This window comes from Azolla caroliniana, unplaced genomic scaffold, assembly GCF_043228905.1.
Source record: "Azolla caroliniana isolate FFs.n. ecotype wild unplaced genomic scaffold, voAzoCaro1.0.p SCAF_21, whole genome shotgun sequence".
NCBI lineage: Eukaryota > Viridiplantae > Streptophyta > Polypodiopsida > Salviniales > Salviniaceae > Azolla > Azolla caroliniana.
Genome location: NW_028230456.1, coordinates 6,791,373 through 6,802,644, shown reverse-complemented (window position 1 = coordinate 6,802,644; position 11,272 = coordinate 6,791,373). Strand labels below are relative to the sequence as shown.

The 11,272-nt window shown below is 35.5% G+C and overlaps 1 protein-coding gene across 3 annotated transcripts; it reads right to left on the bottom strand.

The window, feature by feature from the left end:
- Positions 1-968: 968 nt before the first annotated feature.
- Positions 969-8,161, bottom strand: LOC147850535 (uncharacterized). Of its 3 annotated transcripts, none has more exons than XM_087336727.1 (8): positions 8,043-8,161; positions 6,326-6,408; positions 4,454-5,418; positions 4,281-4,368; positions 4,050-4,198; positions 3,820-3,910; positions 1,531-1,599; positions 969-1,404 (listed from the first exon to the last, which is right to left on the bottom strand). In XM_087336727.1, exons 3-8 carry the CDS (start codon positions 5,410-5,412, stop codon positions 1,342-1,344), a joined length of 1,419 nt encoding a protein of 472 aa, XP_087192853.1. In that variant the 5' UTR covers positions 5,413-5,418; positions 6,326-6,408; positions 8,043-8,161; the 3' UTR covers positions 969-1,341. The 3 variants fall into 3 exon arrangements, with proteins under 3 accessions (XP_087192853.1, XP_087192856.1, XP_087192855.1); XM_087336730.1 differs by having other exon boundaries at positions 4,454-5,327; XM_087336729.1 differs by lacking the exon at positions 8,043-8,161 and adding an exon at positions 6,582-6,613 and having other exon boundaries at positions 6,326-6,409.
- Positions 8,162-11,272: the final 3,111 nt, after the last annotated feature.

The following is an 11,272-nucleotide window of genomic DNA, read 5'->3' as shown; positions in this document are numbered from 1 at the left end:
TCTATCTTCTTTCAGTTGGGTTTTTGCACATATGAAAAACAATGAACCGATGCCTCATTTCCAAATTATGTTTTAGTTCTTGCGGTATTGAGGGTTATGGTTCAATTGGAATATGCGGAATGCCTTTGATTTTGATTCAGAAGTTAGGATGAGAAAATATGTTGTAAAGTTAAAAGGACTTCTTTTGTGGCAATTGACAGTGCTAGAGAAGTCACGAAATCTATGAAGAGAGAGAGCTATGAAAGGTCACATATCATCATATTCACCATGCTTTTAAAGTAACAGGATAATATTCACCATTGAATGTATCCTTATGTCATCTCCATAATAAAACATTGTCAAGTAGTTACCCTACAAGTTCATTTTGGTTTGAGCCGAATCAAGGCCCAAACATCATTCAAATGTACCAATTAGCTATAATTCTTTGATAGAGCTTTGAAAGTGATCAACACATTTGCTGGATGGAAGACTAAAGGAATTTATTGTACATAGTTGTTTATATGAAGCATGTCAATTATACATGGCCTAATTATTGTCTATTAATATTCTAACTTCTGCATATGTATTCGTCCCACATTTGACATTTCCGTTAATAGTTAAATCAATTGTTACATTACACCACTCATAATGCCATAAGACAATCCTACTCTAACATGGTATAAGTGTGGATGGTGTCTTGTAACCATACATAAAATCCCTTCAAGTGCTCAACATGGAGTACTACCAATTTTCCAATATCCAACATCAATCTTGTGATTTCTTTATATATTGTTGGGTCACACTACCAAGCAATGGATTATCATTAGTTTACATACCATCGATCATACCATCGTCCTCATAGGTTGAATACATTAAATTTAATAAGCTTTATACATTAAATTCAAATAAGACATTGTTCTTCCAACCACCACGATAAAATCACTCACAATTTCTACAAAGAATGGGACTATAAATCTATGCAAAAGTCATCATATCAAAAACATTTCATATTTCGAGGATTTAAACTTTCAAATATTCTTCCATGCAAAAGGATCACTTCCCATGTAATCTTCCAAGAATTTTTTGCATTGGATGGTTGTGACTTCAAACTCTTTTTAAGGGTTTGCGTTTTTCGAAACACATGAAAAAATCAATCTGAATTCTTCAGCTCTCATTATGTTTGGTGGTATGGTACGGAACTCTAAATGGTTGTTAGAGCTCTTTATATATATGCAGTGATATGCCAAAGTTGGAGGAGGGTATGTCTTGCTCCAAATCTTCATCCTAAAACTGGGGACACCCACAACTGTACGGCCAATAGTTACACCCATTTTCTTTTTCACCATCACTTTTCTTCTCAAATCATGTGTTTTCTTTTTCACCAGTGTTTTCCTCTAGTAACTTCCCTTCTTTGTTCTCCATTATCTGACATAAATAACGATAGTTTTATGATTCAAAACTTAACAAAGAAGAATATAAATACATATACATTAGGCTTGTATCTGTTTCTGAAGTTACAAAACCATTTATTTATTTATTTACATCACTCACGTCTGAGGGTTGCCTTTCTGCTAGCATCTTGTTTTGCATCCGTTCCAGAATCTCTTCAGTTGAAAATTCCTGCATTAAACAATAACCTTCAAGAACAGATTCGCAAAATGCACTTACGGCTAACATAAGAAATCATATACTTTTGTCTCATATTACAAAACAAGACGTTCTCTAGTTATGGTAAAATTGACTGTGATCAGTACATGAAACAATAAATCAATCAACATCTGTTCTCATATACAGAAGCACAAAAGTGAATGAAACTGATTATAGCAACGTGAAAATTTTGGGGGTGGGGGAGGATTAGTTACAATATCATGTTCATGTGATGAATGATTTGTAAAGAGGAAATAAATGAGAGGTCTTAATTAATAGAGCATTAAGTTGTAGCATGAAAAAGGAGAAAAAAACAAAAGAAGAAAATTAAAACAAATGACAGAAACCATTACAGCAGAGAGATTCCCTAAGCAACAACAAATGGTAGAAGCTGTTTTAGAGAAGCAACAAATAAATAGATATACTTTTCCCATATTTTGTTTTCAACATCATTCTAAGCCAAATCTTAAAGCCACCGTGTATTTTAGCACTAGATATACTTTTCTATGTTTTCTACTGTTCAATGCAACTATACCAAATGTGAACAAGCCGAACTCCGGTGCCAAATGAGCTTTCATATTATAGCATGCATTGCATCACCCCGCTCACTCATTTTGATCTCAGATTGTAGCCCACTGCTTTCCTAATATCTAGAATAGATATATATACACACACACACACACACACACATTTGGATCTCATCCTTTGTCCCTCATTAAGCTATTTGCTTCACATATCCACCATAAGCTACACCTCACAGAATCATAAGTATTGAGAAAAAGCCAGTGATGAATATTCAAGCAATAAAAAGAAGATTGAAATTCATATCTTTCAAACAGAAAATTTAATCCAGTCTTCACATAGACCAAAAAAAGCCATATAACTTCAAGAAAACATGTTTTCTGAATGATAATAAATCAAACAAAATGAGCTACATAATTTGCAAAGAGTGAAACATTCTTAGAATGCTACTACACATGATATCATACTGAAGCAGTATATATACCTTTTCTACTCTAGAATATACATTATCAATAGGAAAAAGAGGATTGTAAATGTATAGAGTGAAAGAACAGCCTCTACACAAGTGACTTTCTGATATATTTGCATCTCACTGAAGCGGTAATATGGATTGCTTCATTCAAGTATGGAAATATTTCAAGCTATGGAGAGCATAAAAATCTACTTATGAAACATGGACAAGATTATCCAGCCAAATATTTCTTGAGCTAGCAGCAACTCTCTGGAAACATCACTGACTATAGATAAACATTATTTGAATCCATAGTTATGTAATATGCATAAACCATTATTGGCACCGTAATATTTTGCATAGGTCACCTTAGCATGTGTTTCATCTCCCAGTCAGGTCAGCCTAAATTATCTACATAATATTATCTTCGATACATTAACATTTACTAGCGTGTGAAACGATGTAATACAAAGTCTGCGAGAAATTTTAAATTCCAAAATATTGAAGAAGAATCCACATTCAAGAATAGAGGATCAAGAATACAATCCAATCAAGATCAAGCATTAAGATGCAGGTTTCTACTGCCCAGATCCAAGTATTCCAAGAGGCAAGCATTAATATCCCAGAATTCCAAGACTGAGGTTCACAAAAACTGTAAAGCCATGATTGCAAAAGGGAATTTCTATGCGGCATTTCCATGATTATAAACTTCAGCGAATTTGGAGTACATGATTGCAAAAGGGATGCATCTCCATGGCCTCATTCATAACTCTAGAGACAATTGTATCAACCTGAAAGTATCTCAAAGGAAAATGTACCAATCCTAATTGACTGATTGTTTCATTATGAAGCGATATAGGGGCTCCTAACAATGTAGCAAATTCTCAAAAAAGTGAATAATAATATAGCATATAAGCTGGAGTTTCATAACAAATATTCAGTTTAGATGAATCAAAAGGTTCTTGCTATTTGTTTCAAGTATGGAAACTCTCCTATTATCCAAGCTTTAGAAGTTCCCATGGAGGAAAGGCATAGAAAACTCAGCAGGGTACAAAGTAATGAGTTTATTACTTTGACAACCTCTTGCAAAATATTCAAAGAATTTCTAACAAAACTAGATCACTAACTATATAATGTTAAGCCAACAACATTTTCTACATCCCCAAATGTGGTAAAATTGTAAATTCTAAAAGCTGACCAGTGAATTGAAGTACACTTACTTGTGGTACTGCACAATCAGCATGAAGAGGATCCCATTCTATTGCACAAAAGCATTCCCAAGCATCCGTTTGTTGAACATTTAATGGAGCTCTACAAAGATTTTATAACCCTTGATCAACAACTTATCAAAAGAGTAAGAAAACATAAGCTATAAAGCATGGAAAGCAATGAAGTAAGGATCCAACAAAAATTCGTATATGTCAAAACAAGGACTCATGCAGTATAATACCTTCTCCATTTTCCACAAACAACTTGGTTACTTTCTTGTCCATTTGAATCTGTAAACGCTCTCAGAATAATATTGTTGCATTTGAGCCAATTCTCTTGCATCCCATGTGGCAGCATTTCAGAAGGTAAAGAACACCAAGGCTTAACTTTCTGCTATCAGGATTCAAAAACCGTAAGAAAAAAGAAATGGGAGTGTTATTGGAAGCAATAAGTTCAAAAAATATCTTCTCGCCTCTTTAAATTCTTTCAAAAGTAAATCCTTCTCTTTACTCTTTTCATCTGCTGTGAGAGGTATTTCCATGCCTATATGCCCTACAAGACTACAAAAATAAATGACTGAATTATTGTCTTATGTCTAGACCATGATTCAATTAGAACCAATAAAAGATCAGCCACAACAGATACCTTCGTTTAACATCATTCAATCCAATATTTCCCGACCATACAGGAACATCAGCCTGATGCGCAGAGCCCAAACATGCTTTGGATGCAATATGTGAAGATGTAGAGAGAGATCTGCTCAAAGACAAGCACCTTTCCATAAGCTTTAAGTCCATAGTTTTCTTCCCCTCTTTACATGAGCTGCAGAACCAATTAGCTTCATGCTTGAAATGATTACGGCTTACTCGAGGTACACAGCAAGCCACATGAAATGCCTCTTGGCATTCGTCACAAATAACAGTACTTTTCTTACTCTCTCTTCTTTGGCATATTTTGCATAGCATTGTGTGTATGCCATCTCCAACATAACCAGGATGGGGAGCACAAAGAGTTGCACTTTGAGAAGTGAGAGATTTACGGCTCTTTAGAATGCCAAACTTCTTCTGAAGTGAAACACACCTTTGCCATTCCATTGCGGCCTCTTCCATGTCAATATCTTCATCAATGGAATCTCCTGGTTGAAATCTTGGGCATGGTCGGGATTTAACTGCCAAAAAGCCATCTTTTTGTTTCACTATCTTTGTAACGCTTGCATTATCTGCTTCTCCCTGTTGATCAGGGATATGAGATGCATTATTTGATATATTAAGAAATGTTTGTGATTTGTTTACAGATCCTCCATTAGACCTTCGTCTCTTCTTTGCAATCTTTGCTTCGGGTTGTGAACTTTTTCTCCTCTTTCTAAGCCGTTCCTTATCAAATTCCAAAGAGACTTCATCAAGTGCCTCTATTTCTCCTTTTAATGTAAGCAAATTTTGATCTCGGACAGCCATTGCCAAGACTTCAAATGAATCATCTATTGATTTTATATCTGCCTTGTGAATGTCAGAACAAAGTGCTGCGCATCCAAAAATAGAGGTCCTATTTCTGATGTCATCACACTCACTCTGTAGTTGGATACAATTAAGGACCTCAGTAACCATTCTTACCTGAAATACAGATGTAGTATTAAGATTTAATTATCATACGTGCAAACATTTATTGTGTTACTGTACATAAAGATAATCCACATGACTGCACTACATTGTGCCAACTATGATAAACATTTGGATAGCTCTCACCTGCTTTGCTCTCATAATTCTATCCATTAGTCTTGAGACGATGCATTAGGTGTTTTTCTGGGCTCAACAACTTTGCAGTTTTATACTAGAAGATTTTTTCCGATTCTCTAGCATGTTTCCTGAGTGATATAATTGACCATCCCTTTTTTGTAAATTAAATATGAATGGAATGGAATGGAATTAGGGATCAATCTTTAATTTTCTTTCACCCACATAAATTGGTTGAGAGATGAGGAGAATGAGAATGATCCATTGATTGGTTCCAACACCTACTGCCTCATAAGTATTTTTTATTTGTTTCAATCTACAAGAATTTTTGAAGTATAGACCTCAAAAACTTGGCCGAAAACAATTGAATCGAGTCAGTTCATTGGACCGATTCCATTGTGTTTCATATTGATTGAACCAGTTGGAGATTCCCAATTCCAAAAAAAGCTCACTGAGTTATTTTTAAATAATTTTTTAATTTAACTTTTTGGAAATGTTAAATACTTGTAAATATGTAGAATATATTGAATACTTAGAATACATGAAATATTATAAGATGGCAGTTCTAAAACATACAATACGTGTATAATACTTCAGAGTAATGTAAAAAGTATTCTAAACATAGAATGCACATTTTTTAACAAATATGGAATTTAGGATCTCTTATCTCATTGGGTCATTACTACATTAATATTCAATTCTCCATGCCATAAATGTGAGCTCTCGCATTTATTACTTAAGATTTTATGATGGTTTATACACATGAAAGGAAAGTATATGTTCCAACCTCACTTTATCCCCCGCGAGAACCAAGAACCACTTTTCACTTATTTAGAGATATCATCTCTCTACTTCCATTAGATGTCAGCCCTGTAAAAGCAATTCAACAAAAACATTATTTCCAAACCCCTCTGTAAGGTGATTCCAAGATTTTAGTAGTTATCAGCTTTGCTTCCTTTATAAACAAGCTTTTGCAAAAAACAGATTCCCACATAGATAATATGTAATATTGACAATATCACAACTATGTAAGTGTTTATAACCATGATGAGAATGCTTCAATCATACACCATCTCTGCCAAAGGTTGTCATATGTGAGTCACTGATACCTAAGAGTTAAATAAGCAACGCTATGTCATTCAAGTATCACGAGAACTGCTCTCCAAATCTTTCTCATACATCACTTGAATAATGTAGATTTTAGTTTTTGTATGGTCAAGGTGATTTATGTCCAAATACTTGTGGCTTCTAAAACCTAGATTTGTTTACCTGATATGGATTTAAAAGTGACTAGAAAAGAAATAGCAGTATGTGGTGGAATAATACACTTTAAGAAGCTAGAGAAAAGTCATTTGGAATATCCATTTCTTGGCTCTAGATCATCCGAATTCAAAACATGTTAATCATGGATACATTCTCAATATGATTTGACTTGTGTCTCAAGATGCATGTAATATCCAATGTCAAAACAACATGTACAGCAATAACTAACAAGTCTATGTCAAAAAGGTATAGGAAATACACAGTTTTGCATCTACTTTGTAGTTGGTTGCAACATATGCAGCTACAACTAAGGTAATAGTAGATACTTATCATTTTACATCTCTTCATTTCATTCTCATTTGAAGACTCTCCATATCCAAGGGGTCTTCATGTTCTTTAAGACAAGATTTGGTACATGCAGATACAACTAAGACAGTCGCAGATACTTACCATTCTACATCTCTTCATTTCGTTCTCATATAAAGACTCTCCATATCCAGGAGAGTTTCATATTCTTTGAGACAGAGATTTGGTACTATCAACTACAACTCAAACACTGGTGTATACAAATCATTCTAGAGCTCTTCGATTCATCCTGATATACAGACATGGACCATGGTCAGAGGAGAATCATGTTTCAATTACATACCACTACAAAAGTTTCGTGCTCTCTATACCAGATATAGCCTTATGTATGTATGCCTATCATGGTTTTGGTCATTTCTCAATACATAGCATATACTGGACCTCCTATCTTCTAAACCAATACATAACCATATGTAAGCTTGTTAGGGTATTATACTCACACACATGCACCACAGGACCTAGTAGCATTACCATTGTCCCAACATAAAGTATTGCTGTATACCAGTCTAGAGCTCTTCATTTATAGACATACTCCATGTCCAGGACAAGCTTGTATTTTCTGCACACCTTTTTCAATCTCATGTTAGGATTACAGAAAAAACTTGCAAGATCTAACATCCATGTGATGAAGATCTTGCAAAGTACATCATTGCATATGATGGAAGTCTACTCTCTACTCTCTACTCTCGAGTAATCAAATCAAGGGAAGTTTCCTTCATACCCGTGCATAGATGACATATTTTGCTTTCAACAACACACACATACAAGTGATGGATATCTGTCTGATATCCAGTCGTAGCAACAGCATTTCAACTGTTTTTGTGACAATACTTTGTCATTTACAGTAACGTAATCAAAGGATGGGCAGTATGTACCTGGAACCATGAAGATCTCCCGATTTTCTTCCCTCCACAATATGCAAAAAGAAGGTGGACTCTACTAACAAAAAAGTTCTCAATGGGCGAGAGTTTTTTTTTCCACCTTTCTTATCATGACCCACCAAGAGAGAGAGGGAGAGAGAGAGAGAAAGAAAGAGGGGTGTGTGTGTGTGTGTGTGTGTGTGTGTGTGTGTGTTATTCTTGTTAGGGTTCTAGACCCACTCGATTCAAGTCTGTTACAGATATGTGAGAAGTCTGGTTCTTACCAACACTAGGATGTGTACTCTCAGATGCCGACACACTCCAAGAGAGTTTAAGTTCCAATCAGATTTGTGGATGTCTGCTTCTTACCAACAATAGGGTGTGTGCTCTTAGATGTCGATACACTCCTAGAGAGTTTAAGTTCCAACCATATTTGTGAGATGTCTGCTTCTTACCAACACTAGGGTGCGTGCTCTTGGATGCCGATACACTCCAAGAGAGTTTAAGTTCCAATCAGATTTGTGCGATGTATGCTTCTTACCAACACTAGGGTGTGTGCTCTTAGATGTCGATACACTTTGAGAGAATTTAAGCTCCAATAAAATTTGTGAGATGTCTGGTTCTTACCAACAATAGGGTGTGTGCTCTTAGATGTCGATACACTCCTAGAGAGTTTAAGTTCCAACCATATTTGTGAGATGTCTGCTTCTTACCAACACTAGGGTGCGTGCTCTTGGATGCCGATACACTCCAAGAGAGTTTAAGTTCCAATCAGATTTGTGCGATGTATGCTTCTTACCAACACTAGGGTGTGTGCTCTCATATGTCGATACACTCCGACAGAATTTAAGCTCCAATCAAATTTGTGAGATGTCTGATTCTTACCAACAATGGGCGTGTGCTCTCAAATGTCGATACACTCCAAGGGAGTTTAAGTTCCAATCAAATATTGTATCACTCCAATGAATCGATGTCGATTGACCATGACCCCTATCAAGGAAATGTTTGCCCATGTGCATATGTGGGTGTTTGTGCGTGCGTGTCTTACTCTCTCGTCTTCCCTAAACTTGTCCAAAGCGAGCACATTCCTTGGAGCATGTTGCCTACCATCTATAGCTTAAAGCTCCCTCACTACTTTTGAAACTTCTTGTTCGTAACTCCTTTGCTTCTTCTTATTCTTTTTTACCACAATGGGCTCACTAAACAATGTGGATTGTTCAACTTTTGGGTCCGTTTTGGTGTTTCGGCTTTCTATCCATTAGTTTTGTTATGTCTTTCATGACATTAGCTAGCATAATTATGCTCTATCATTTAAATGTTTGAAATTGTATGTATTCTTTTTCAAGTTTTTACCTAACTTGAAGGCTTCTGGCTACTGAGAAGATGCATTGACAGAAAAAGGTCTTTTGTATCTAGTTGCTCTTCAAAACACTTATGTATGTTGGTCTTCAAAACATTTATGTTATCTAGTTGCCTGTCTTTATTTGAAAAGGCCTCCCCTTTGTAGATTGGCAACTTCTCTAATCTTCGTTGGCCTTTATTGACTCTTCAAATAAAAGAAACACTTATCTTTGTTTACGAAATGATAAATGGGTTACACACATTCTAATGTTACAATCACAAGTTTGTGTGAAACAAAGGTTACGCACAATGATATGGGAGAGTCTATTCAAAGAAAATGTAGGTGCTTATTTAGTTTTTTGCCTATTATGATCATTACTAAAATCTCAAAATATTTTAGTTGCAAATTGTAGGAGAGGTAGACGGTTTGACAAAGTGATCATCTACATACATCCACAAACCTTATTATAGTAGATCATGTTGTCATGATGTGGCGTATGTGAAGGGAGAAAGGTGTCAAAATGCTAGGTTTTACAATAGGATGTTGGGATTTTGGTTGAAGTGACCCAGGTGTTAATGATAGCCAACATGGCAACAAAGTCAAGATTTTGAACCTTGTTGTCATGAAGCTCACACTTAACAAGGTGAAGTTGGTGGAATTTTGGCACCAACAACTAGGATTAGCGATAAGGGCTCATAATCGAAACAATTTGTGAATTGGATGTTCCGAGATTGTGACTTAGCCTCCCAAAAATAATTTGGTCCATATTTGTAAATCCAAGAAAAAGATTGTTCTAAAAGTAAGAAACAATGTTTTCATAATTATGAATTTATATAGACCTCATATATTTAGGCCACATGTGTCATTTTAAGGAATAGTTGACTTCTCGAAACTTCTAGAGAAACCTAGAAGCATCTTAACCACCTTAACTAGAGTGGGAAGTAACCTATAAAAACCATTTAGGGAGGGAGGGGCCAATTAACAAACGAATGGACGGAAGAAATTGCAAAAGTAAAAGTGCAGAAGCTTGTACACAACAGACACAATCGTTTGAGGCGGACAATAGTAGACAATTAGGTATACCTAGAGAATGAAGTACACACACACACACACAGACTAAGTTAGTAGACAACAAAACTTCTATTCAAAATAATAATGCTCAGTACTTACAATATGCTCATAGAGCACTTTTTATACAAGCCCATGATAGTGGGTTGACACAATTACTAACAAAGTACTTAATGATCAATTATGAGGTCTGACACAAAACAACCTATTATATTCCTATTACTAAAATAGGAATGTAGGCCCTAATGGCTTCTCCAACCGATCCGACTTTCGACTTCTCCAACTGATCCAACGTCATGTTGAGCTGGCAGGAGAAGAAGAATCATATATCATTAGAATAAGAGTTGATGCTTAAGTTGTGTTGTGATCTCAATTCTCATCCTCTTCGAGGCAACTAAGTCAATAAGGTGGAATGTTCATTAGAATAACACTTCGTATGAGATTTATTTTATGGTCAACATTACCCACAATTTCCTAGGAGAAACATTTTTTAAATCATTCATGATTGAATCAGGTAGTCTTTTTTCATAAAAAGAATAATTGATCTAAATCAATTGAAAATGTAATATTGAATCACTACATCAATCACACAAGTAGTAAAATATGTGGTTATTACCGGTTACGAATCAAGCCCAACAAACTCTAGTGTGAACACACCATCTTGTAATATTAATTGATGTGTCATAAGTAGTTGCACCTGTTTGACACAGTTATGGGCTAGTTAAAGCATCCTAAGATTCTAGTGAGAGAGTGAGCTTTAGGTGAGAGAATCTAGAGAGAGAGGGAGAGCTTATAAGCATCTTCCTCTCTCTTGTTGTAATTGTTGGTTGTCTTC

Excerpts from the sequence above, each read along its gene's own strand:
- LOC147850535 (XM_087336727.1), bottom strand. The coding sequence starts at position 5,412 with ATGGTTACTGAGGTCCTTAATTGTATCCAACTACAGAGTGAGTGTGAT. Across the intron at positions 4,369-4,453 it reads TTGAATGATGTTAAACGAAG|TCTTGTAGGGCATATAGGCA; the intron begins GTATCTGTTGTG and ends TTATTTTTGTAG. Across the intron at positions 4,199-4,280 it reads TTTTGAAAGAATTTAAAGAG|AAAGTTAAGCCTTGGTGTTC; the intron begins GCGAGAAGATAT and ends TCCTGATAGCAG.